General features: G+C 40.9%; 2 protein-coding genes across 5 annotated transcripts in view; both read left to right on the forward strand.

Moving 5' to 3' along the window:
* LOC121925390 (protein scribble homolog) lies at positions 1-9,926 on the forward strand. The gene is made up of 7 exons (XM_042457487.1): positions 1-143; positions 461-667; positions 1,510-1,752; positions 2,930-3,019; positions 3,736-3,813; positions 7,964-8,059; positions 9,774-9,926. Exons 1-7 carry the CDS (start codon positions 114-116, stop codon positions 9,924-9,926), a joined length of 897 nt encoding a protein of 298 aa, XP_042313421.1. The 5' UTR covers positions 1-113.
* Positions 9,927-21,433: 11,507 nt separating this feature from the next.
* Positions 21,434-26,398, forward strand: part of LOC121919719 (muscular LMNA interacting protein) — a 59,019-nt gene continuing 54,054 nt past the window's right edge. For 2 of the 4 annotated variants that reach the window (XM_042446576.1, XM_042446579.1), the window contains exon 1: positions 21,435-21,628. In XM_042446576.1, coding sequence (XP_042302510.1) covers positions 21,533-21,628 — 96 coding nt within the window. In that variant the 5' untranslated portion in view covers positions 21,435-21,532. Of the gene's footprint in view, positions 21,629-26,398 lie in introns of all 4 variants that reach the window. The other 2 variants (XM_042446578.1, XM_042446577.1) reach the window with 2 other exon arrangements.

Consider the following 26,398-nt stretch of genomic DNA (forward strand, 5'->3'; position numbering starts at 1 on the left):
CCTTGATGTATATGTGGCCCACCTGACAGTTTTGCCAATGGAGGAATTCTACAGCAGATAAACTGGAGCAGGAGGATGGAAACCAGCCACGAAGATCACTTCCTCAAGGGCTTATGGGTGCCAAGTCTTCAGTCCACAAAATGGTAGTTCCCAGCAACTACCAATGACTGGTCTTTCCTGGTTTTGTAATTTTTTTCATTCCTGTAGGATACAACAGTTTCTTCTTCCTTTTTCTTCTTTCTCTGCACTTCACCAAGCATTTCTTCATTAGGCAGAGGCCCATTCAGTTGCCACAATTGGAGATGGTTGGTTCCTGAACAATATGACAAACTTGAGCCTTCCGAGGGCAACAGCAAGCCTGAATTGAAAGTCTTCTACTCTTGTATATGTCCACTTAGTAGGCCTTGGTTTTTATGTAGTTTCATGTGCCCAAATCTTTTGCTTTTTGTTTACCTTGCAGGAATCTATTAAGTGGCTTCCCAAGTCTCCTAAGCTGCATGGGAGCCACAACTGGAATTCCCAGGGCTCCCGTTGGGGTTCTTTGAAAGGAAAGGAGAGCACGCAAGGGGGCAGCCTGTACAAGTTCGGCTCAGTCAAGGAAAAGTGGAAGGAAGGGCGAATCAGTCCTGAACAAGAAGCCGAGGAACTAGAGGATCCTGAGGAGGATGTAAGTCCCATAAATTCTGGATTCAGGAAATCAGTAGGCCTTTTCATACTCCACAATCAGACCACTATGATTCCACTTTAACTGCCATGGTTACATCCTATGCAATCTCGGCCTTTGCAGTTTGGCAGGTCACTGCAGGCATTCTCTGGATGAGAACTGCAAATCCCAGGATCCCATAGTGTGTTGCCATGGCAGTTAAAGTAGGATCATACCAGTAGAGGGGGAAAGGGCTTAATATTGTTCAGTATTTATACGCTGCTCTTTCACCTCTCACTAACACACATTTCATGTGATCTCTATAGTCAGTAAGCGCTATCATGGTGGGTAGGTTTGGCTGCTAGACTAGGGCACTGTGTTCAAATCCTCACTTGGACACAGAAACCCATTGGGTGACCATGGACAAGTCACACTCTCTCATCTGCAGAGAAAGGGTGACCTCCCTCTGAAAAGATTCTGCCCTGTGATAGGTTCGCTTTAGGGTCACCATAAGTCAGAAATGACTTGGGGACACACAAGAACAGTCAATATAAAAGAGAATGTAAAAATACAGTTTTCAAATAACTCAATAAAGTTACATAGCAATCATAATGAAACACCAGCTATTAACTAAAATTTCCATGCATTAATCTTCTTTCAACCTAAAGAAAACAAACACATGAAAAAGATGGTCCCACTTGATGATCCTTTGGTATTTTTATGACATCCTGATCACAGCCACTGACTTCTTTTCTCTTTTTATTTAAAATTCCTGGCTTCCAAGGCAGGGTGTTAGGATGCCTACTGTCTTTTCATTATCATTCTTCTTGCTGTTTATTTCTTTGCTTGTTTCCTAAACAAAACAGGAGCCTATATCCAAATTCTCTGGGAGTCTCTTTGATTCCAGCGATAACATCCGGGACCAAAGAAGCGCTAAGGTTGGTCTTCAACAGGAGAAACCAAAAGCAGCATCAAAGGGGAAAAGCTTTCCTGCAGCCAACAAGAAGCAGCAGGTTCCAGCTGCAGCAACTGCAAACAGCCTCCCAACAGAAGGCAACAGGTTTTCCAAGGAAAACAAAGACCAAGAGACAGCCCAGGCACCCTTGAAGGTAACTCATTAACATGAAGAAATTCTGGCTTCTTCACTGTCCTCTGTTGAACTAAGTTCTACTAAAAGCAGGAATACCTAATGTCCACTCCTGCTTATCAAGCTTGTAAGGCAGGCCCTGGTTATTCAATGATTTGCCAGGCAGCCATAACTAAAGGCAAAGAACTGAGGGACTGGAATACCTGATGGTATTCTGTCCTGACCGAGGTTGCATCTGCACTGCAGAATTAATGCAGTTGACACTGCTTTAACTACTATGCTTCAAGGCGATGGGATTTGTAGTTCTGTGAGCTATTTAGCCTTCTCTGTTGGAGAGCTCTGGTGTCACAACAAACTACAAATCCCAGGATTCTATAGAAAGGAGCCATACCAGTTAAAAAGATGTCAGACTGCATTAATTCTGCAGAGTGACAGTAGTCAAGGAAGTCTGGGGGAATACTTCACCTCCTGTTTTTAGGGGAGTGTTTCCCATCCTGGCACCTTCCAGATATGTTGGACTAAAACTCCCATCATACCCAGAAAGCACTGAGGGTCCCAAGAAGGTTATCTAGGGCTCTTGGCGTTTGTGGACAGTTCAATGCAACTCCCAGCTTTGGATTGAAGAAGGCATCACAAGGAGATAACGTTTATATCTAAAAAGGCAGAGGGTGAAGCCAGGCCTTCCCGCTTCCCTTAACTTTCTCCCCTCCCCTTCCACATACTTTCACCTGTCTTCTTGAAATCACTTGCATCCACACTGTAGAAATAATGCAGTTTGATACCACTTTAACTGCCATGGCTCACTGCTATGGAATTTGGGGATTTGTCATTTTGGGAGGTATTTAGCTTCTCTTTCAGAGAGCTCTGGTACCACAACAAAGTACCAATCCCAGAATTCCATAACACTGGCTCTGTGACTTCAATACCATAGGAATCATAGCCAGATCCATATTTAAAATTCATTTAATTGGCTGGCCATTTGCATCATATTCTACGTGGCCAAGATTTTTTGTTTCTTAAAAAAAAAAAGTCACTGCAGCACAGGCACTGTATGTCCTTCATTCATTTGGAAGTAAATCATGTAGCACATGTGCATCCCTCCTTCTGCATGCATTTCATGAGCCTGTCAAATGGAAATGGAATCTGTTGTGTGTTTGCTTTTAACTGGCCATACAATCCTAATTATAATTCTCTTCCAGATAACCATTACTGTGTGCAGTCAAATGGGGAGTCTTGGTATTAGCATTGCTGGTGGAAAGGGCTCATCTTCATGTAAAGAAAATGATGAGGTGCATTTCATTACTCCCACATCTCCCAACTCATCCTTTTTTGTGAGAGACCAAATTGGTCATTCATGGAAACTAGTCCTCTCCTGCTGTAATCTCTTACCTCTTTGGAAGTCAATAGTGGTGTTCTATGGCAGCCTTAATAAGAAGATCTGTGGTGAACCCCAGAATAGTAGAACTAGTGACAAATTTTGTTAGTAGCATTTATTTTGTTATTCGTTCGTTCGTTCATTCATTCATTCATTTATTCATTCATTCTTCTAGAAAGGAGTATGCACATTATTATTTCCCCAAAACCATGTCTTAGAAATTGCCATTGCTGGTGTCATTCTTCCATCTACATTGAAGGTGACTCCATTTAAGGCTTGCTAATGTAACTACATTCTGTGTCTCCTGTCCCTGTATAATTGCTCCTTTCTCTATAGAATCCATGTGTGTGCGTGCGATCATGCCATAGATAATTTCTGTCCATATTCTCTTGTCCTTTCTTCCAAAACATGTAGCATTTTGTTCTCTCCTGTTGAATGTATTGCTTGCATTCTTGCTATTTTATGGAGGCTGAGTTTAGGGTTTTGTTTTGGTTTTTTGTGGTTTATATTCCAAAATAAACAAAAAACAGTCTTGCATATCATTAAAGACACTCTCTTCCTTTACACTCTGTAACTTCTAACACAGAGACTCATGTCTGGGGCCTGAAGTGTTGCTTTCTTTCTCTGCAGGGAATTTTAATATCCCATGTGTCCAAAGATGGCCCCGTTGAATTGGATGGGGTACAATCTGAAGAGGAAGTATTAGAGGTATAAGAAACTTTGATTTCATCTTTTGCTTGTGATGTTTGATTGTTAAAAGCCATTCCGAACTGAATATTGAACTGAAACTATACCAAAAGAGGCTCTCCTTTTGTGTCGTGTCTTTTTTAGATTGTAAGCCTGAGGGCAGGGAACCGTCTAATTAAAAAGATTGTATGTACAGCGCTGTGTAAATTTACAGCGCTTTATAAATAAAGGTTAATAATAATGAGGTATCTTCATGATAGTCTGTATACACAAGGCAATATTTGCTGTGTAGCCAAGTCCTAATATCTTTCATCACTGTATTCTAGCAATTTCTCTACACTGGGAAAAAAAAAAGGCTTACTGCCTTTTTGTACCCAAGTGAAGGCCTATTTGTGGCCAGGCCTTTGAGAAATGATTGCATAGGAAAAATTGGCATTGCATAATGTGCTGCATTTTTTATTTGTTCTTTTAATAGCTATTGTTTTTGTTTGAAATTTTAATTACTTTTTAAATTTTTGTATGCTTTTAATTTTAACTATCTTTGTTTTCATTGTTGTGTGGGAGAAAACGAAGGAAAAACACAGTAAAATGCTTGGAGAGGTTTATTCAGATGTTATTATTGCAACAACTTTTTTGCATTTTTAAAAAATGTTTTTCTTTATAACAAAACTATTTTTTACTCATTTGATGCGTTTTGGTTTGAACCTTTCTTCATGAACTGTTCCTTCTTTGTACCATTTTCTTGTGTTAGAGCTAAGCTTCCAAGCATGCTGTAATCAATTGTCACAATTTTATTACAGTAATAACACTGAAGTGTTATTATTGAACTGAAGTATACTTCTCATCTCCTTTCATTGTTGTGAGCCACCTTGAGTCCCACAAAATGCAGTATATTATTATTAACAGTAAAGGCCTTCTACTACTACTACTAATTATTATTATTAGTATAAATAAACAACTAAAATGGAACAGATAAACAGATCCTTCTTCCCTGTCACCTTTCCCCGAGACATCCTCTCATTCTTGCCCATGCAATCAGCCAAGCTCACTTACCTGAGCTGCCAGTTGAGTGACTGGCATGGATGAGAGGATTTCTTGGGGAAAGGAGAAGGGGAAGAAAAATATGTTTATCTGTTCTGTTTTTAAAGCAGCAGACACCTAACACTTACTTCTTGAGCTGGACTGCCCAAAATAAAAGGCAAAGGGACAAGAGAGAGGGAAGAGGAAGAAAGAGGGAGCAAGGATGTGGTGGTGGCAGTTTTTTGGCACTTGCAAAGAGGCGAGTGGAACAGAGAGGATGCAGTGGTGGCAGCCACACCCTTAACTTATCCATGGATCATAGAAAAAAACATAATTTTGATCCCTAAGTCTGCCCTCATCTTATACATGAGGTCAACTTACACATGAGAACATACAGTAAACCAAAATAAGGACCTTTTTTATATGCCGAATGTGAGCAACAATTGGTGCCGTACTATGGCACCTCCTGGGAGTAAATGCTACTGAGTGCAATGGGTGATATGTCTGAATAAACATTCATTGGTTTGTGTTGCACATGTTTGATGACAGGAATCCACTTGTATGTTTAAGAGCAGCTTGTTTGTAACTACTAATTCTTATTTAAGCATGTTATATCATCCTTTCATGGAGCAATTACCAGTATGAAAAGTTCTGTGGAGCTGAAAATTTCTGTGGAGTGCAAAGAAGTATTTTGAGTCCATATGGCCTTTGTAAAAGTAACTAGGGAAAAAGGAAGTAAAAAAAAAAAGGACTTGTAATGGAGATACTGCATCTGGGACTATCCAGAAAAAAGTAGTCTTCCCTCCTAAAATCAGTAAGACAAGGTACTTGCAACTAGCTTAAGTTTCATTGATTTAAACTGGACTAAAGCATTCCCTGTAAATGAAGCGATAAACACATAGATCTTTCTTCATGCCACGAGATGGCACTATTAGCAGATATAATAATATTTTTTAAACAGCAGAAGAACGATAACAACATAAGGAAGGTAAATATATATTTGCTTGTGTTAAGATGTTGACAGAGCATAGGGCAAGAGCATCATTTGTTTTGAGATAATCCAGAGAGAGTGACAGCCTAGGGCCTATACTGAGCATAGGTAAATCCTTAGACTCCATTCCTGCCATGTCCAATCAAATCTTTTGGTAGCAGGCTAAAAGAAAATCTAATGGTTAAATAAACTGTGGGGTTAGTCAGATGTTGTTGTTTGTAGCATGACTATGCGAATAAACCCAAGCATTCTGGTTTTGTTGTTCACACTGTTTTTTAATCGGAACTGCATATATGCAAGTTCTTTTCACACACATGTCAGCACTGCAAATAAATATGGAGTTGATGATGTGGATGTATTCAAAAGACTTGAACGCATACAAAGTTTTGTCCTGGGTCTATTCGCATCCATTATTCATTCACACAGCCAACAATCTGAATCTTTTTGGAAAACTCAGAAATAAATGTGGTTTTTTTTAGGCAGCCCTCCTAAAAATTTACTCAGGTGCATTCGAAATCCATTTGAACAACAAAGATTTAACCCACATTTTCTACAGGGATTATTTTCACCATCTAAATAACTCCCAAGAGTCGGACTCAGTAGACGCATACCCTCCAACATTTCATAGATGAAAGACAGGTCGCATGTGCCCAGGCAACATCTGACTGTGGTCAAGATGGCAAAAGTTACTAATGAGGAAGAACATGAAGGGTAGCTGCAGCGCTTTGCTTTCTCCTAAGCCTACTGGGAAAGGCGAGACCTCCTCCTCCTCTTCCTCTTCCTCTTCCTCATCCTCCTCTTCTCCTCTCCTCTCCCTCCTCCCAGCAGAGGTGATTGAATACAAACTACTTTGCACTTTGAACTCAGTTTGCAGCAATTGAAATAAACTGAGAATGAAGGGGGAAACTAAGAGAAGCCGGTGCATTTTAAAAGTAATTGAAAAAGTGCATCAACAGAGGATTAACCAAGACTGTCTCTGTTGAATCAGAACATTTTGAGGGTATCAATAGAAGACATCTCTTACAAACCACTTGTCTTTAAGAGGTGGTGTGTGTATATATATGAGTTTTCAGTTCTAGCAATCATGCATGGGCTTCAGGGTCTAAAGGCCTCTGTCTCTAATCTTTTTGGACCCCAAATAGATGGAACTAGCAGTTATGCCACTGCCAGGGATGCTCTGTTGTCTGATATGGAGAGGGACACATCTTTCTGCTGCCAAAGTATAAGACACTCTCCCTGCTTAGACAATAGACCATTTCTCCCATTGTTGCTTTTTAAAAGCAATTTGGCTAGAGATATGGTATATGAAAGAGGCTCTATAATGTTCTCCCTTCTGACATTGTTAGGCAGCAGGTGAGGCTCAAGGTCAAACTAGATTAGTACAGATTTAGAAGAGGTTCTCCTTTCCCTCAACAGGTGAAGGACAGCTGTTTGCCATAACATATGATTGTCTTAATCTTTATTGAAATTTACAAATATTAAAAAAAAAAAAACCATGTGATTGTCCTCACTATCTTATCTAATATTTAGTATGCTTCGTGACAGGATTAGTCACTAAAGGCAAAGATGGACTTAATTTGCAAGTCTGATTGCCGAGGCATGAACTTGATTCCCTTGGGAAAAAGTGGAATATAATTAAATTGTATTATTATTAACTACTGAGAAATCCCATTGTGTGTGAGGGATGGAGCTGAGGTTAATAGTAAGGAGCACCTATTCTGTCTTAAATTTTAATTGAACTTAACATCTCTTGTACCTTTTTTGTGATGGTTTGTGGATTGTGCAAATCTGACACCTCCCCTATTAGAGATCCACATACCACCTCCACTCAGATATAAGAGCTGTGATTAGGCAACCAGTTGAATGTTACTTGAGTATTAATTTGCAGAACTAATAAGCCTAGTTCATGAGGCCAAGGAAGTTGATGTGGCTTGCAAGAGAGGGCAACAGTTGGAGAGTCCATGAGGATTTCAGCTTTTGCTTCCTTCCCTAGTTATGGCTGCCAATTGCCCCACTCTGCCTAATGGTAGGGTTGGCACTGCACTCACTTGACCGCATTTGTTCTAACTCTGAAACATGTGACACCGATAGTTACACTTCTTTGAATATTGCCTGCATTTTCAAATTACCTACTCTTTTTGTTTTCCCTCTTTTAAAAAGGATGCTGCTATTTCTGAACCCAGCACACCTGATTCTGGTCCTGCAGAGATACCATCTAAAAGTGGCCCATTTCAGACCATAAACCATGTTATAACAGTAAGTAATGGAGGATGAAATGAACAACAGGGCTAAGGAATGGCTACTATCTGAGGTTTTGTAAAATAAAGATCAACACTTATATAGATAAATTGATAACCCTTAATATTTTTATTTTTGTTCTGAATCTGAATTTTACTTTTTCTGTCTGGCTTGCGTACTAATTTAAATACAACAACCCACCAGTTGTCAGTGTATGATGACCAATATATCTATTTTTAAATATTAAAAATCATAGTTATATTCAATCATGTCTCCTTCTCCCTCGTTCAGGAGAGACCTGAGCTGTACTCCTAGGCTCCCCTCTCCCTTCTGTGTATTGGCAGTGAGACTGTTTTTTTGCAATGGGAAAGGCAAGGAAGCCAGTAAAGAGACAGAGGACGGATGCACAGGCAACAGGCTTCTTCCTGGCTCTCTTTCTCATTGCATGAGAATTGAACATAGCTTGGAACATTTATTTGTAGAAGTAACATGCTATGTGTGCTTCAGCTTGTTTTCAATGTACCTTGCTAAATATTATTAATTGCTTAAAGAATATTATCTCATTATTGTACTATGACCTTTTTGCTTTTTCATTACATCATTGCCTCATCCTCATCATCATCTTCAGTACACCTACACCTACTTTGCCAAAATACACCTGAAAAGTGGCAGAAAATATGCCTGATATGACTCACCAACAATATTTTAGAAGTAAATAAGTAAATGCTGTTTGTCACACTAAAAAGCTGCCAAAAAAGGAATTATGTTACCAGTTGTTACTAGGAGTCCTGAATTCAGTTTTGACCCTGATAAGACAGTTTTGGATCTGGTCCGATTTCAAAATCCAAATCACCATCCCCCCATTGGAAAACCACAATGTTTTCCCACATATCCAATAGAATTTAGAGACGTGGAAGTTCCAGGGGTGTCAATGCATCACTGATTTCTATACAAGCTTTGTTTTGAAAAAAGTTCCCATTTGCAGCCTTTCCAGGAAGCATCCTTTTCTGGACAGGAAATAATATTTTGGTGTAGAAATGTTATTTTTTCTATGCAGAAAATGCTGTTTCCTACATAGAAAATGCTATTTCCTGCACTGAACCATCATGTGTGACTTTTGCACAGAATAAGTCCTGAGTTCTGAAGATTCTTCTCAGCCTAGGAGTCTTCTCATGTTTTTTAACAATTTTTCCAATACTTTTTAATATTCTTTCCATCCCTATTTTCTAATATCAGGGCACCTTCCAGTTGAAGGATTGTGCACCCCGCCCCCAAAGTGGAAAGGCAGCCAAGAGACAGGCAATCAGAGAAGTAGGCAGAGTATCAATATTTAGATGAAATTTGACTAATGATCAGATATGATGAGGATGATGAAATGACAGGTGAGCCAAGGAGAGGGTGCCTGTCCTGTATTCTGCCACCAGTTGAACTGATGCTTAGAGAGAGGCAGGGTGTAACTGTATGTCAAACCGCCATGCACCACTGCAGGTCAACTGCGAAATTATGAAAATGTGTTAACTATTAGAGATTGTGTCTTCAAAACAAAGAGTAGTTTGTCCAATCCATGTTTCTAATACTTGGAGAATATTTGAACATTCAGAAAATATTCTGACTTTGGAAAGAAGAAGAAGAAAGAGAGGTATTTTTGAAGTGAACGTTCATGTTGCCTCCTAGAGTCTCCTGTCCATTTCACTTTGTTTCCTGCCCTTTTTCCTCTCTTCTTGTACCCAAGATACCTCGCATCATCCTTACACGCCCTTCGACTTCAGATGAAGATACGGACCAGTTACCACAAGATCCTGATGATTTTGAGCCAGAGGAAACAGAGAATACTGAAGGCCTCCTCTATTCAGACTGTTTAAACAATGCTTTTTACCCTCCTTAATAAAAAAAAATCTTTTTAGAAAAAAACCCACAGAATATCATGGTATTTATTTCTCTCTCTCTCTCTCTCTCTCTTTTTGTGGTGTGGAAAGGTGAAGGAGAAAGGGGAGTTTTGTGGGGTGAGGGAAAGAGAGAAGCCATTTTGGGTAGGTGAGGGACTGTCAAGAAGGAAATCTATGTGGCGTGGTGCCAGCTTGCATTTCAGGGCAACCAAGGGGAACTCAAGGTAGCTAAGAAGGAAGAGAGAAGGCTCTTGGAAGCATTTATCGGCATACATTTCCAAGAAAAAGAAAAGAATTCCACAGCTGTAACTCTGTTCCTCGGACTGAAAAACCTTGAGGAACTGATGAATAGGTACCTAAGAGTTTTAAAACTACAAATAGACAATAGATTGTGTCTCCCTTACCTGAAATGCTTGAGACCAGAAGTGTTTTGGGTTGTTTTGGATTTCGAAATATCTGTATTTGCTTTTATGTACATAATGAGATATCTAGGAGATGGGACCCAAGTATACAGTAAATGCAAAATTAATTATGTTTCATATAGACCTTATTCACATAGCCTGAATGTTTTAAAATAATTTTGTGCTTGAAGCAAAGTTTCTGTACACTGAACCATCAGAAAACAGAGGTGTCTCTATCTCAGCCACTCACGAAAAAAAGTTTTGCTTTTTGGAATTTTGGAATTCTGGATAAGGAAGACACAACCTATATATCCCATGAAAAACATGCCTTGTGTGAAATTTTTTCATGTCCCTAAATGACAGGAGACAAGTGGTTTGTCTTGAACAAGGATATTGTAGTACTATGAATTCCTTTGCTTCTGTTCCTTGAGGCAGGCATAAATGAAGTGCTTCTCAGGATGAGGTGCAGGATTAGTGTTTTTTCCCTAATGTGTCATGGACTGCTACCAAATTTATTCCCACTAGCTATTACAACTGTTTCCTTCTTTTTTGGAAACTCTCAATGGACCAGCAAGAAAAGGCTCCCAAATTGGTCCATGTTCAGTAGTCCTGCTTTAGATGTTTTGCAATTCAATCTCACATCTCCAAAATCCTAGCCAACAAAGGTTGATGGGACATCTACTCCAAAACACCTGGAGCACCAGGTGCAAGGCATGTAACACTGTATTCTGTTTACCCGTGTCTCACCTCACACTTGTCTATAGTACAGCAAGCAGTATTGTCCAAAGACTGACAGTAGCAGTTGCTGCCATAGGAATGTGGACTGTGATCCTTGTCAAGATTAACCTCCCCCTCATTCCCACATTCCATGTCAGCTGAAAGGTAAGAACTCTGAGGATAACAGCAGGCAAAGTTTGAATGTGTTTCATTTTGAAATGCAACATGGACCTCAATTTTGGCAAAGGGATCATCACCACATGCTCTGTTTGGGAACATATTTTTAATTCCAGAACACTCTGACATTATGATGAAGGGGAAAAGACCATGATCACGGTACATTTCCCTTATCAGGGATTTCAGCAGTGAGCAAAGACCAATCTTCATTAAATCAGATGAAAATCAAGATGGGAGTGGGAAGGATTTGGTGGCAGGAGCAGAGGTGGACTGTGGGATAACATGAAAACTTCAGGAAATACAGTATAGGTTATTGTGGACCCTGCTGTGTGGCAGTGCCAGTAAAATGACTGGCTAGCAGAAGCAGCATTTGTCAGGTAGAAAGATGTATCTAGTTTATGTTCTGCTCTTTTTTTCCAGTGAGCAGATGTTTTAAGTTACTGGGGTTTTGATATGCTAGCTATTTTTTTTAACAACAACAACAACATCATAATTTTTTACCATTAGATTTTTAGCTGTGTCACCTTGTCAGGTGCCATGCCAGGAAAAGTGGTATGGTATATACAACAAAACAAAACATCCAATCATAACCGGGTAAAGGTGGATTTATAAGCTTCTGCCTTTTGGGATTCATGTTTATGGTCACTAATGACTGAATGTGACCCCAGAAATCCACCTCTTAAACCAGCCAGTGCAGCAGTTGAAGGGTTTCTGATGCACTGCAAATCAGGGCATTAGGAAATGACAATTGCAGTGCTGTCCTGGTCACAAGGCATGTTGAGAGAAGCAGTCATGGCTGGACCCCAAGTGGTGTCTCTAGTTGCCTGTGTCAATGTGACCGGCGACCAGGAAAGAGCTGCAGTTGTCGTTCTCAGCTCTGGGGCACTTCTGGAACCCTTTATTTGGCTTAAGAGATAGGTATTTGTACAGCTTAATTGGCAGAAGTACCTATGGTGATGGAGCTCTTTTGTCATAGCTATTTCTGCAAATGTAGGCTCTTGGCCTACGTCTTCATATTGCTTATAAAATTTTCAGAAAACTATAGCAATATTTGGGATCTAAATTTATTTATTTGGGGGGAAAGAGCACAGTCTAGGCATATTTACTCTGTATTCAATGGGACTTACACTCAGGACTTTATATTGTTAGTAAAAATGTACTACCTTCCTGCCAGTATGGCATGTATATACATGTATCTTTTATCTATCTTATATGTCTAGTATGCATCTTTGAAAGTGATGAAGCAACTAAAACTGACAATTAACAATAGTAAAAGATAATGGCCAGAATGCTGTTGGGGCATGACATCTACATAGGTGGACTTACATTTGGGGGAACTAGAACTGCACAGTATTTGTATCCAGTAGAGCAGTGGTTCCCAAACTTTGGTCCTCCAGATGATTTAGGCTTCAGCTCCTGTAATTCCTAACTGCTGGCCAAGTGGGCTGGGGCTTCTGGGAGCTGAAGTTCAAACCAAATTGAGGACCAAAGGTGGGGTGGAAAATTATTGCAGAGCTGCTATGCTACTTTACTAAGAATGTTATATTTTGCACACCTCTTGAAGTTCATACTAGCCCAAAGACTAACAAAAAATCTTGGCCTTCTCTTATTTTTCTATTTCAAAAAGCTTTAGGCTTTTTTTTTTAAAAAATAAAGCATTTATATCTAGCAGAGGCTAAAATATATGTTTGTTTTAAACAGGCCTCAATTCACTTTCATCATCATGTTCATGATATTTATAAATGTGCAAAAATAGTGCAGGAGAAATGCAAAGGTCTTTTAGTACAATGTGTGAAAGACCCATAGACACGATGTTCCTACTCCTGGGTCCATGGGTCTCCTTCCTGCTGCTGAGAGTTGCTGCACAAAGAACTGTGAGCCATTTCCAAGGCAACATTACTATAGTTGGTGTAGCAACCAATGGGTGTGTTGTTGTTGTAAACCTTGGAATCTCTCTGAGAGCCAGGGAATGGGTCTCTGCCCAGCTGAGTTGCTAATATTGGACCTCTGAGTTTATCAGCAGCCATGACCTCTTGCCAGGTTAATCTGCTAGAACCAACAAGATAATGCTATCTGCATCTTATGCTATGCAAAAGTGTTTGTGTGTGTGTCCATGTGTGCATGTATGTTTATGTGTGTATAGCATGTGTCTGCCTATCATCCACCTGTCTATCTATCTATCATCTATCTGTCTGTCTGTCTATGTAATTTCTCTCCCTCCCCCCCCCCTCTCTCTCTCTTCTATCTGTTTATTGCAGTGGTTCTCAGGTTTTGGTCCTCTGGTGTTGTTTTTTTATTATTATCAGCTCCCAGAATCTGTCATCATTGCTATTGTGGAGGCTTCTGACAGTTGAAATGCAAAATATCAACAGCAGTGGTTCTTAATCTTTCCTTTGCCAGGGCTCCCCTTTAAATATCTTTTGTTGATGCGGACCTTCAAGTCTTAAGAAATAATAATAATAATAATAATAATAATAATAATAATAATAATAATAATCTGAACACTCAACCATTAACAATTACATCATCTGTTAAACCTTCCTTCAAAGGTACCAGAGAAAAGAAGACTTTTCTCCTGCTCCTTTGTGTCAGTTTGCATCTGGAGTGGATTGAACAGCAATGTGCAGGCCCACCTAACCCAGCCTTTGCTTGACTCCTGTTACTGCTGTGGAGGGGAGGTCAGCTGAGCAGCCTTCAAACCTTCAAGCCTTTGCAGACCCCTGTGAGGATGCCACAGCCCCTTGGGGTTTTGTGGATCAGAGGTTAAGATCTACTGATTTAGAGGATCAAAGGCTGAGAAGCCCTGTTTTATTGCAATTTGTGCACCACAGTTACAATCAAGGGGAAAAAATTCCTAGTAAAATCAAGGCACACTTGTTCTTTGAAGTGGTACATGGCAAAACATCTGGGGGGAAAGCTAACTCAAGCATTGCCAAAAGCTGATAAATGATGCTCAGGTAATGTTACTGGCAGCTCTGCCTGGATAGAATAAAATGCTCAAACATCAACCCTGTCATCCCAAAATGCCATCTAAAATCAGGTAACAGAGGAGCATATAGTCAAAACAGTTGCTAGATGGGATTAGCCTATACCCAATTGCAAGTATGAATTAAAATGGACCCACTGAAACAATTGCTGAATGGTAAATCAGGACTTATACAACCTGACTGGTTTAGTGAGTTGAGTTAGAATTAATAGTTGGATTTTTGCTATATTAAGCCTACAGGCAAGGATTGTCTTTTTTTTAAAAACTGATTGTGTATAAGCTTCTCTGTGAGCCTTTTTAGTAGAGAAGCAGGGTAAAAATGCTGTTACAAATGTTTTATGTGCTTGAGCTCAAATATTTTATTCTGGGTCAGCAGGATGAGATGCATGGTTTTGCTGGATTTCAAGTCAGACCGTTTAGGTGTTCAAAGTTTAGATAAATATTAACTATTTTTGTAGTACAATCAGTGCACATGTTACCTTACAATGTTGAAAGACAGGACAGGTTGCTGCTCTGTGGAGCACACAGTTTAAACCTAAGCACAAATGAAGGAGAAGGGAAGACAGTAAGAGCAGGGGAGACAATGGAGATGGAGACATGGGGACCAGAAGCAGATCAGTTCAGTTCACTGGCATTAAGCTTAGATCAGTGGCTCTCAAGCTTTTGATTCCTGTCACCCCCTTTGCACCTACATGCAGATGTTGTGGCCCTCTTTGAGGTACTATATTAATAAATATTTCTTTTAGTGTGCATGTTTTGGTTCACATATTAATGTAGATTCATATTTTAACATTTTATAAGGAAATAGCATCATTCAAATTGTAACAGTTTTATTTACATAAATTCAGTACCTAACTCAACAAAATAACAATAACAACAACAATAATATTTTGGTCCCTAACCTGTTGAATAAGTAAAAGAATTAATATACGGCGGGAAATTTACCACTATGAGCACACATTGTGTCAAGTCCCAAGGAGATGGCACCATGGGAAGGAAGGAACAGAGGCACTTGTTTGCAGTACATATGCATATGGAAATACAAACATGCTGAAGGACAAAATTGTTTGGCAGGAGGCAATGCTGCCACAGGAATGCACCATAAAGAGCTGCCAAGTGGAAGAATGGAACCACAGGAAACAACATGGAGGCAGGAGCAGCTGCACAGGGTCTCCAAGGTGTTCATAGATGCTGCTTCTCCTCATGTTCTCCCTCTAGGTGTGGGTCTGTCTGCTCCTTGGATGGATTGCACATCTTGCAAGCCAGCTGGGAATGCTTTGCTTTTTTAAAGTTCTCATCCAAGGGAGGTTTGGAGGACAGGTGGTCAGCTTGACGTTAAGTATCGGGGAGTGTGTGTCTGTGAGTGTGGGATCAGCTGCATGCATGTAGGTGCAACTTTGGTTCCAAAGGTTTCAGTCTTGGTTCCTGTCCATCTTTGATCCCTTACAGGGCACTCCCTTCAAATGGCTAACAGTTCCAAAAGCTGTGGCAAGGACATTGCACTGGTGTCTGGATCCCAACAATGCATGTGTGGGCATGCCTTTTTTATTTCCACAGCCACAGCTCACTCTAACTACCTATGCTTCCATGGATGGTTGTGGAGCTCATGTAGAAAGCCTCATGGTGAAGGAAAAGTGGTCCTCTGAGGAGAGACTGCTTCACATCAATGCTCTCGAGATGTTAGCAGTAGGAAAAGCCTTCAGGTCCTTCAAAATCTTGCTTTGAAACTGAATAGTACTGCTTCTCATGGACAACAACACCGTCATGTACTAGAATAACATACAAGGTGGCATGAGGTCCCATACCCTTCTTGATCTCACTCTTTGTGTCTGGGATTGGTGCATTGCTTGGCACTTCATTCTGTAAGTAATCCATCTACCGGCCAAAGAAAACAAACTGGCAGACCAACTCAGTGAGTCCTCAGATTCGTGCCATAAATGGAGGCTCCATCCCAACATACAGTGGTGCCTCGGGTTACGAAATTAATTCGTTCCGCTGCTAATTTCGTAACCCGAAAAACCTTCGTAAGCCGAATTGCCATAGGCGCTAATGGGGAAAAAAGCCGCGGCTCTGCCGCGGCTCCATTTAAAACAGCGCCGGAGTTTTTTCGTAACCCGAAAAAACTTTCGTAACCCGAAACAATAAATCCCTATGGGATTTATTCGTATCCCAAAAAAATTCGTAACCTGGGTATTTCGTATCCCGAGGTACCACTGTAATGAGGAAACTATTCCATCATTGAGGCTTAGCCAATTTTGATCTCTTCACCACACATCTGAACTGTAAGTGCCCACAATTTTGCTCGAGACAAAAGATTTGAGGTTCTCGAGGACATGCTTTTCTGTTTGAGTGGACAGGACATCTACGGTATGCCTTTCCTCCATTTCCACTCATCACCAGAGTCAAGGTGAAGATGAAACAGGACAGGTGAGATGCCATCCTAATCCTCTCGTGGTGGCCGAGGCAGCTGTGGTTCACCGATTTTCTAGACCCATTTCAAACCGGCTTCCGGGCGGGCTACGGAGTTGAGACTGCCATGGTCGCCTTAGTTGATGACCTCCATCTGGGCATGGACAGGGGAAGCGTGTCCCTGTTGGTGCTCCTGGACATCTCAGCGGCTTTCGATACCATTGACCATGGTATCCTTCTGGAACGCCTGGGGGAGTTGGGTATCGGGGGCACTGCTTTGCAGTGGTTCCGGTCCTACCTCTCGGGTAGATTCCAGATGGTGGAGCTGGGAGACTGTCGCTCCGACAAGAGGGCCCTTACATCTGGTGTCCCTCAAGGAGCGATTTTGACTCCTATGCTATTTAACATCTACATGAAACCGCTGGGTGAGATCATCCGAAGACACGGGGCGCGGTGTTATCAGTACGCTGATGACACCCAAATAGTCTTCTCTGTGTCTCCGACTGATGCAGTAACTAAGGCTGGTATCTCTCCTCTAGATGCCTGTCTGGCGTCGGTAATGGGCTGGATGAGGGAAAACAAACTCAGTGTGAATCCAGGGAAAACGGAAGTACTGGTGATAGGTCCCCCTGCTCTGGGTGGTGAGATTTGTCATCCGGTCCTGAATGGGGTCACGCTCCCCTTGAAGGACTCGGTGCGCAGTCTGGGAGTGCTCCTTGATTTGTCGCTCCAGCTGACTTCTCAGGTGGATGCGACGGTCAGGAGTGCTTGTTATCAGCTTCGGCTGATATGCCAGCTGCGTCCCTACCTGGACCGGGGGGACTTTGAAACTGTTGTACATGCTTTGGTAACCTCTCGATTGGATTTCTGCAATGCGCTCTACATGGGGCAACCCTTGTACCACACTCGGAAGCTACAACTGGTTCAAAACATGGCAGCCAGATTGGTCACTGGTAGATCCAGGGCAGACCATATAACACCTATTTTAAAAGATCTCCACTGACTGCCTATTCGCTTCCGAGCTCAATACAAGGTGTTGGTGTTGACTATAAAGCCCTAAATGGCTTGGGTCCAGGGTACTTGGAGGACCGCCTCTCCCCATATAGTCCGTCCCGCACACTCAGAACATCTGGGGCCAACCTGTTGGAGATCCCTAAGTCTCGCTTTGTAACGACCTCACAGAGGGCCTTTACTATCTTTGCCCCCACTTTGTGGAACAAGCTCCCTGTACAGCTTCGTTCCTCTGCATCGTTACTTTCTTTTAAAAAAGATTTAAAAACACACTTATTTCGGCTGGCATTCCCACCTCAGTAATTCTGTTATTTTTTGCCCCAAATACCTTAAAGTTGTTGTCGTATCTTTGCCCTGATATTTTGATTGTTTGCTTCCCGTCTCTACTTCTCTGATGATGTTTTAATTTTTATATGTAATATTTTAACCTGTATTTTATTGTCTTCTTATCTGTAAGCCGCCTTGATCACATTGTGGAAAGGCGGGGTAGAAATAAAGATTATTATTATTATTATGCTTCTACTTCATTCAGCCCCCAGGAATTATCTCCCACTGCCCTTGTGCCCCAGTTTTTTCACCATGCACGAGGGATGGGTTGAACACCCAGACCTAGAGACTCTTTACTTTATCACTTGGTGGATTTAACCATAAGCACCTTACCCGAATCCGTGCAAACTGTGATACGAGCAGCTCACAAGCTATCAACACAGAAATCTTACCACTTGACATTTTTGACGGACATGGGTCTGTCCCAATCATGGATTCAAGTTCCTCAAGTTTTGAACTTTCTTATGTCTTTAACAGAAACTGGACTTTCCATTTCTTCTTTGAAATATTATTTGACAGCCACCTGTGCTCAATACCAGTTCGAGGAGCATCCATCTTTCTTTCAAGATCCCATGATTAAAAAATCCCTCAAAGGGTTCAACAACCTCCATCCTCCTGCTTAAGTACCGATGCCGGCTAGGAGTCCTGAGTTGGTCCTTATACAGCTTTCCAAGTAGCCCTTTGAGCCCATGGCTACGACTGATCTCAGACTTCTTACCTGGAAAACTGTCTTCCTTGTGGCCATCATCTCAGCTCGCCATGCTGGTGACCACTGCGTGCTTCCAGTGGACCAACTTTACCTTTGCTTCCATAGGGACAAAGTTGTATTATGTCTGGACATCACCTTCCTTCCCAAGGTGGTGTCTTTGTGTGGATTTATAGGGAGTCTTAACCCAAACCCTAACCCTAACCCTATTGAAGCCTAATTAAACATTAAACCAAAACCTAACCTGAACCCTAACTAAATCGTAACCCTAAACCTAACCCTAACTAAACCCAAACCCTAACTCTAACACTAATCCCTAACTAACCCTAACCCTAACCGTAATCCTAACGAAACCCTATCCTTAACTAAATGTTAACCCTAACCCTTACAAAACCCTAATCCGAAACCTAATCCTAACCCTAACTCTAACCCTAACCCTAAATAACCCCTAATTAAACCCTAACCCTAAATAAATCCCCTCTCCCTTATTCCTAAACCCTAACCCTAAATAAACTGTACCCCTAACCCTAACCCTAATCCTAACCCTAACCCTAACACTAAGACTAACTAAACCCTAACCCTAACCCTAACTAAACCCTTACCCTTACCCTAACCCAAACCATAACTCTAATCCTAACCCTAACTGAACTGTAACCCTAAACGTAACCTTAACTAAAACCTATCACTAAGACTAACTAAATCCTAACCCAAACCCTAACCCTAACCATTAACCCTAATCCTAACCGTAACTAAACACTAACCCTAACTAAACCCTAACCCAAACCCTAACCCCGTCTAAACTTTAATAAAACCCTAAACCTAATCCTAACTCTAAACCTAACTAAATCCCAACTCTAACCCTAACCCTAACCCTGACCATAACCCCATCCAAATCCCTAATTAACCCTAACCCTAACTAAACCCTAACCCTTATAAAACCATAACTCTAACCCTAATCCTAACCCTAACTAAACCCCAACCCTAGCAAACCCTAACCTTAACCCTGACCATGCCCTAACCCTAAACCAAACCCTAACTCTTACCCTAACTCTAAGCCTAACTCTAACGCTAACTAAATCCTAATTAATCCCTAACCCTAAAGTCAATTTGTCATGCCCTTTGGCTAGTACAATAAACGTTAACTTGACCTAACCTTAACCTTAACCCTAACCCCTTAACCCTAACTCAAAGCCTAACCATAACCGTAACCCTATCCCTAGCTAAGCCCTAACCCTAAGCCTAACCATAACCCTTAATAAACCCTAACCCTAACCCTCACCCAAACTAAACCCTGACCCTAACCCTAAACCTAACATTAACTAAACCTTAACTAAAACCTAACCCTAACTAACTAAACCCTAATCCTAACCGTAAGCCTAACTAAACCCTAATCCTCACCTAACCATAACTAAACCCTAACCCTAACCCTAACTGTAACCCTAAAGCTAAACTAAACCCTAATCCTAAAATGAACCCAAACAATAACTAAACCCTACCCTAAACCTAACCGTAACTGAACCCTATCCCTAACCCTAACCAGAATAAAACCCTAACCCTAACCCTAACTAAACCCTGACCCTAACCGTAATCATAACTAAACTCTAAACCTAACCAAACCCTAACACTAACTAAACCCTAACCCTAACCCTAACTAAACCATAGCCCTAACTCTAACTCTAACTAAACCCTAACCCTAACCATAACCCTAACTAAACCTTTACCCTTTCCATAACCTTTACCCTAACCCTAAGTAAACCCTAACCCTAACCCAACCCTAACTAAACCCTAAACTTAACCCTAAATCCTAACCCTAACCCTGACCATAACCTTAACAATAATCCTAACCCAAATCCCTAATTAACTCTAACACTAACTAAACCGTAACCCTAACCGTAACCCTAACTAAATTCTAACCCTAACCCCAACCCTAACCCTGACCCTGACCCTAAACCTAACCCGAATCTTAATCCTTACACTAAATATAACTCTAACCCTAAACCCAAGCCTGACCCAAACTAAACCCTAACACTCATGTTAAACTGAATAATACTAGCTCTGAGGCAACATTCTTCTTCACATATATATTATAGTGTTGTGTTTTATTGTCTTTGTCTCTGACTATGTTTGATGTTCCACCTTTTGGCAGAAAGAGCATTATAAATAAATGTTGTTGCTAGATAACTGTAGAAGCTGAGATAAGGAGATAAAGATATGTACAGTGGATAAAAGTATTTGTCTAGTGTACTGATATAGGCATAGAAGCAATAAAATATTGTTACAAAGCAGGCTTTGTCTATACAGGCCTAGTGTTTAACTCTTGAAAGTCTGGGTTTGAATTACAATAGTTTTGAATTAGAGTTGCTCCTTTTTTCCCCCCTGAGAAACTGCTCATCATCAAAAACTATTTGGCAGGCGGACTTCAACACGATCTTTACCATTTGGGAATTTAATGGATGTATTGAATCAGCCCATTCAGATATGAGGCGAATCATGTTAGACAAATTTGTTTGAAAGATTTGTTAAAATCCTCCATTTCTTCATAAACATTACAGAAAGAACTTGACATTAAAAAGAAAATTGCACATGGGTGGAAGAGAAACTGTTAGATTTCTCTTTCCCTAGTCTCGGATAACCACCATGGTATGATGAGAAAGCCCAGCTTATTTGATGCCAACATGGCATTTATTGTTATCTGAAGCCAGTTGCTTGCCTTCCCGCCAGGGTTCTATTTGTGCATTTTCTAAGTCTATAAATGGAAACCCTAGCTAACAAGAAATTATCGCCTGGGGAGCCTGATACAGTTCTGTCTCACAACCTGAGTATGTGCAGTCAGGGTGCCTAACATGTAGCCAGTGAAGAAGTCACATCTTGATGGGATCTGAATCTTTCTCTGCTTTGGAAATGGAGTTGGAAAAATGTAAGTGGGAAGCTTCAAAAAGAGACACTTTGCGGAAGGAAAAAATGAAGGTAAGATGTGGTTTTGCCTTGGGATAATTGGGTTAAATCTCAGAAGTACTGACAGCAAGGAAGAAAAGTAGCTGTTGCATAGCAAAGACGTTCCACCCAGTTAGTATTTTGATACTTCCTCAAGTCAATGACCTTGAAATCTAATGAGTTCAGTAGCGGTGCTTTGAAATTAAATTATGGTATAGTATTTCAGTGCAAACTGTATAATGTTGCTATGGGCAGTTCTGAACTAATGTCATTTACTTAAAATTATATATATATATATATATATATAATTTTAACACCTTTTGTTCACTGGAAATTATTTTTAAAGAACAAGTTATATGATTCAGTATGTCTTACAATTTGTTCTGTGGGGTGTTTATCAGAAGTCTAATACTGAAGGGTGAACAGAATGGTGTGAGGGAAAGCTAGGGAGCAAAAAGACAGTTTTGCTTTTGTTTACTATATTGAATACAACTCCTGGGCAATAAATGACATTTGCTTGTGCCAAAAGTAGTTCGCCTAGTGGCATGAAGGCGCCATGTTATTCTTGACCCTGAAAACTGATCACCTATTTTTTTTTTCTAAGTTGGCAGTGGCTTGCCCTGAATGACGAATTAGAAATGTATCACATTCTTGAGAAAGAAAGCAATACTAGCTCTGAGGCAACATTCCTCTTCACAGGAGAATTTATTTTCTTGAACTTTCTGCTGTAGTCCCCACTCCACCAAGTTATGCAAAAATAATTTATAGTCAACACTGCAGAAATTTTACTAAAGAAGTCTACTGACCTTTTGTTCGAGGCCTTTTCATTTATTGCAATCCTTGACTCAGGAACTACCTTCCCCATTAGCATTTTGTGCCACATTACTTAAGTAGATTCCATCTTAACATTTGGAAGAAAATCCTGAAGGTAAGAGTTGTTTGACAAAGGAATATGCTACCCTCGAGTGTAGTAGAGTCTCCTTCTTTGGTGATTTTAAAGCAGAGGCTGGATGGCCATCTCTTGGGAGTGCTTTGATGGTGTCTTTCTGCATGGCAGGGGCTTGGACTGGGTGGCCCTTGGGGTCTCTTCCAGCTCTAGGATTCTATGATCCTAAATCCCCATACAAAGACTCATTAAGCTAGTCACCCAGGAACAAAGCCCCAACTGCTCACAAGATGAACTAAGGACAATACCACACTATGCTATTATAGTGCTATTATTCCACTTTAACTGCTCTGGTTGCCTCCTATGACATTCTGGGGTTTGTAGTTTAGTGAGGCCTAAGGTCCCTCTAGCTGAGAAATCTAAATGCCCCTCCCCAAACTGCAAATCCCATGACAGCACTATAACAGTGTAGGATGATATTATCCTTAGAATTACTCTTTAGGATTAGCACTTGCTCAGTGCTAATATTGCATCAGCGTCAGCATCAAGCAGTGGCCATGACTAACTCAAGGATTCTGGGAGGTGAAGTCCAAAACAAGGAACATTTCCAAGTTCTGGCCAGTATTTGAATCTTTTGGTAGGCTGCAATATTTCCGACTGGCTGCAATCTCTTTCATTTCTTTCTTTCCTTCTGTTGGCATTAAGAAAAGATTGGTTTGGCTGTAGTTGAAGCAGTTTGATTTCAGTTCCAGTTCATAGGTGAACATGTAAATATTCATCTTATTATGTTGAACCTTGTCCATCACATGGTGGTAGTATATCATAGTTTTGACTACATCAAGCTGCATCATTACAAATATTAGGCAAACCCCCCCCCCTAAAAATTGTACAGGAAGCTTGGATATGACAACAAGGGCAACCCAAGTCTATTAGAAACAAAGAGAAAAAACTTAGCAGAGGGCAAAACTCTTTATTCAGTAAGTTTAGGGATTTCTGCATTAGTGCTGTCAGATTCCTAGTATCTCTGTGTATCTCTATCCCCACACTCTTTTAAAATGTACGTCTAGCTGTGGTTTCCTGATAGTTCTTGGGGATTTTCCTGTCACTCCAGCTAGTAATCCTGATGCAGACCTGGGTGACCTCTGGAATGGGGAAATGGCTATTAACAGGACCTGACTTTTATGGAACGTGTTGCCTCATCATTGGAACAACTGCACTGGCTTTCAGTTTGCTTCCAGACTCAATTCAAAGTGCTGGTAATGACTTTTAAAGCCTTTTTATGGCTAGAGATTAAGGTATTTGAAGGACCACTTTCACTTATATAATCCTGTATATATCTATTAAGATCGTCGGAGGCCTCCAGTCCATGTGTCCCAATAGGATCCAGAAACTGGCCTGGCTGGAAAAAGGGAGAGGTGCTCCATATGCCTTATGTTCTGGAATTCTTTCCCTTCTATACTGGCCTTATGCTATTGCTTTTGTTTATGTCTTTTGCAATATAGGATAAATAGATAAGACCCTAAAGCCTATATTACATGGCAGCATGAAAGCAATCTCTTCCTCTCCCCTCCCTTACCACTACCAAGAAGCTGGTTCCAGAGGGTTTCCTAACCCTCTATAAATTTGGTGGAGGCACAACTATCTCCAGATATTTAGAAGGAGGGTCACCTTCACAGTTCTGCAGAATGAAGCTTTTCCATCAGTGGGGATACTCTGTTGGAGAGAGGTCAAGGGCTCCTCCTTCTCAAGCAAGGGCTGGTGAAGAGCCACAAGGAGAAAAGAGCTACAAGGAGAAAAGAAGAATAAATTAAAATTCACTGATTAGTGGGAAATTTTGTCAGTGGTGTTCCACTCGTGGTTTCTCTGGATCCAGTCCAAAATGTTGACATTGGTTACTGTTTGATACAAATAAAGAAGAACATTGTACAGCAAAGTGTGCTGTAGTGGTTTGTGTTTTGAACTAGAGCTCCCAGGGTTTGAATCCCTGCTCACCTTCAGAGGAAAGCAATGGCAATCTCTCTCTGAAGATATCTTTCCAAGAAGACCCTGTGATAGAGTCACTATATGTCAGAGACAACTTGAAGGTACTCAACAACAGCAACAATTGTACAACAAAGGCCGAATATAAGAACTTAAGTATATAAATGATGGAGAAACTTAGAAGCATTCAACAACAACAGAAACAAATAATAGCCTTCTCTGCTTGGCCAAACCTGCAACTTAATCTGGAATACTGTATAGAGTTTTGACACTGTTTCACACTTGATAATTATAGTATTTTTATTCCAGTTTAACTGCTGAGGCAACATCTTACAGAATCCTGGGATTTACAGTCTAAGGAGGGACACTTTAAATTCTCAGCCAGGGAGTTGCTTTGATGCCTCTGAGAAAACTACAAACCCCAGGAGTTCATGAGGATGCAGCCATGGCAGTTAAAGTGGAATCATAGCACTATAACTGTAGAGTAAGAAACCTGCTTACAGCACCCTCTGAAAAAGATATTGTACAGCATTAGAAAAAACAGAAAATGGCAAACAAAAATAGTAAAAAGAAGATATGTAAAGTTATGCACAGTGTGGAGGAAGTAGATAGGGGGGAGTTTTTCTTCCTTCCTCATAATGGTGGAGCTTGGGATCATCCACTGAAGCTGAATAGTGGGAGATTCAGGACAGAGGAAAAGAAGTACTTCTTCACTCAGCATATTGTTGAACTGAGGAATTCCTGCCACTGTGATGGTTGCTAATTTGGATCACTTTACAGGAGGATTAGATGAATTTTGTGGCCGTTAGGAACCTCAATATCCCTTGCCTAGGATGGCTATGCTCGCCTCCCATAACAAAGGGTATGTGCCTCCCTAGGTTGCTAGGGAATGTGAGATAAATGTGCAGTTCCACTCATATCCTGCTCAGTGCCAGCCCTGCTCACTGAGGCAATTGCCTCAGACAACTGGGTGCAAGGGGAGGCAAATTTACCACTCCTTGCTACTCAGGCTGGTGTGAATTCTGCAGTTCCCAAAAACCTGACATTGTTTTCTCAGTAGTGACAGTGGCATCTCACCCTGCCCAGTCCCACCTCAACAGCTTCATTCATTGTGGGCAAGTGAGCAGGACAGGTAGCTGGCTACAACTCATTTGATAGGTTCTGAGGCCTGATCCAACCAGGTTCTTCATCTATTTTTCCTCCCAGACCACCACTTCCCTTTCCCCATGCTGCATGTGCATGGTGTACCCCTGTGGCCAGATGCGGATGAGGGGGGCTGAAAAAATGAACAAAATGTAGCACTCCTTTTCTGTTTCCAATGACAGTCAACTGGAAGCATGAACTTTCAGATTTCGGACTGTAAGGACTCAGAATGAGGGAGATTGGTTTTGAATTAATCCAACGTGTCAAGTAAGGGATCTTACTTGATGGTTGAAGTCATCAAGTGGCAATGTTTTATCCACTGCACCAGAGCTGCCAGCATTTTACAGATGAAAATGTGGCCTCAGGGTATGGTCAAGATGCTAAAAGTTATCAAAGTGGAAAGGCATACAAACTAGGAGAGGATCCTGCAATTTCCTGAGCATACTGGAAAGGTTAAGATTCTGTCCTTCCTCCCCCACCCTTACGTTAACTGAGTACACGTTAACTGAGTACATACTATTTTTGCACTTTGAAATCAGGTTGCAGCAATAGAAGTAAGCTGTGGATAAAGGGGGAAAGTGTGAAATGAGAAACCTGGACATTTTAAAAGCAGCTGAAAAGTGGAACAACCAAGGATTAACTGGAACTGTCCCAGCCAAATTGAAGGATGTGCTGCATTTCCTTAGGAACTTAGCCAGTTTCCTGCAAGTGGTTTTCAGGTGATTCCAACATAGATGTAAGTTGTACAGCTATGTTGTACATAGTTGTGCTGAATTAATGCAGTTTGACACCAT

Source organism: Sceloporus undulatus, chromosome 1 (genome assembly GCF_019175285.1).
Source record: "Sceloporus undulatus isolate JIND9_A2432 ecotype Alabama chromosome 1, SceUnd_v1.1, whole genome shotgun sequence".
In the NCBI taxonomy this organism is placed as follows: domain Eukaryota; kingdom Metazoa; phylum Chordata; class Lepidosauria; order Squamata; family Phrynosomatidae; genus Sceloporus; species Sceloporus undulatus.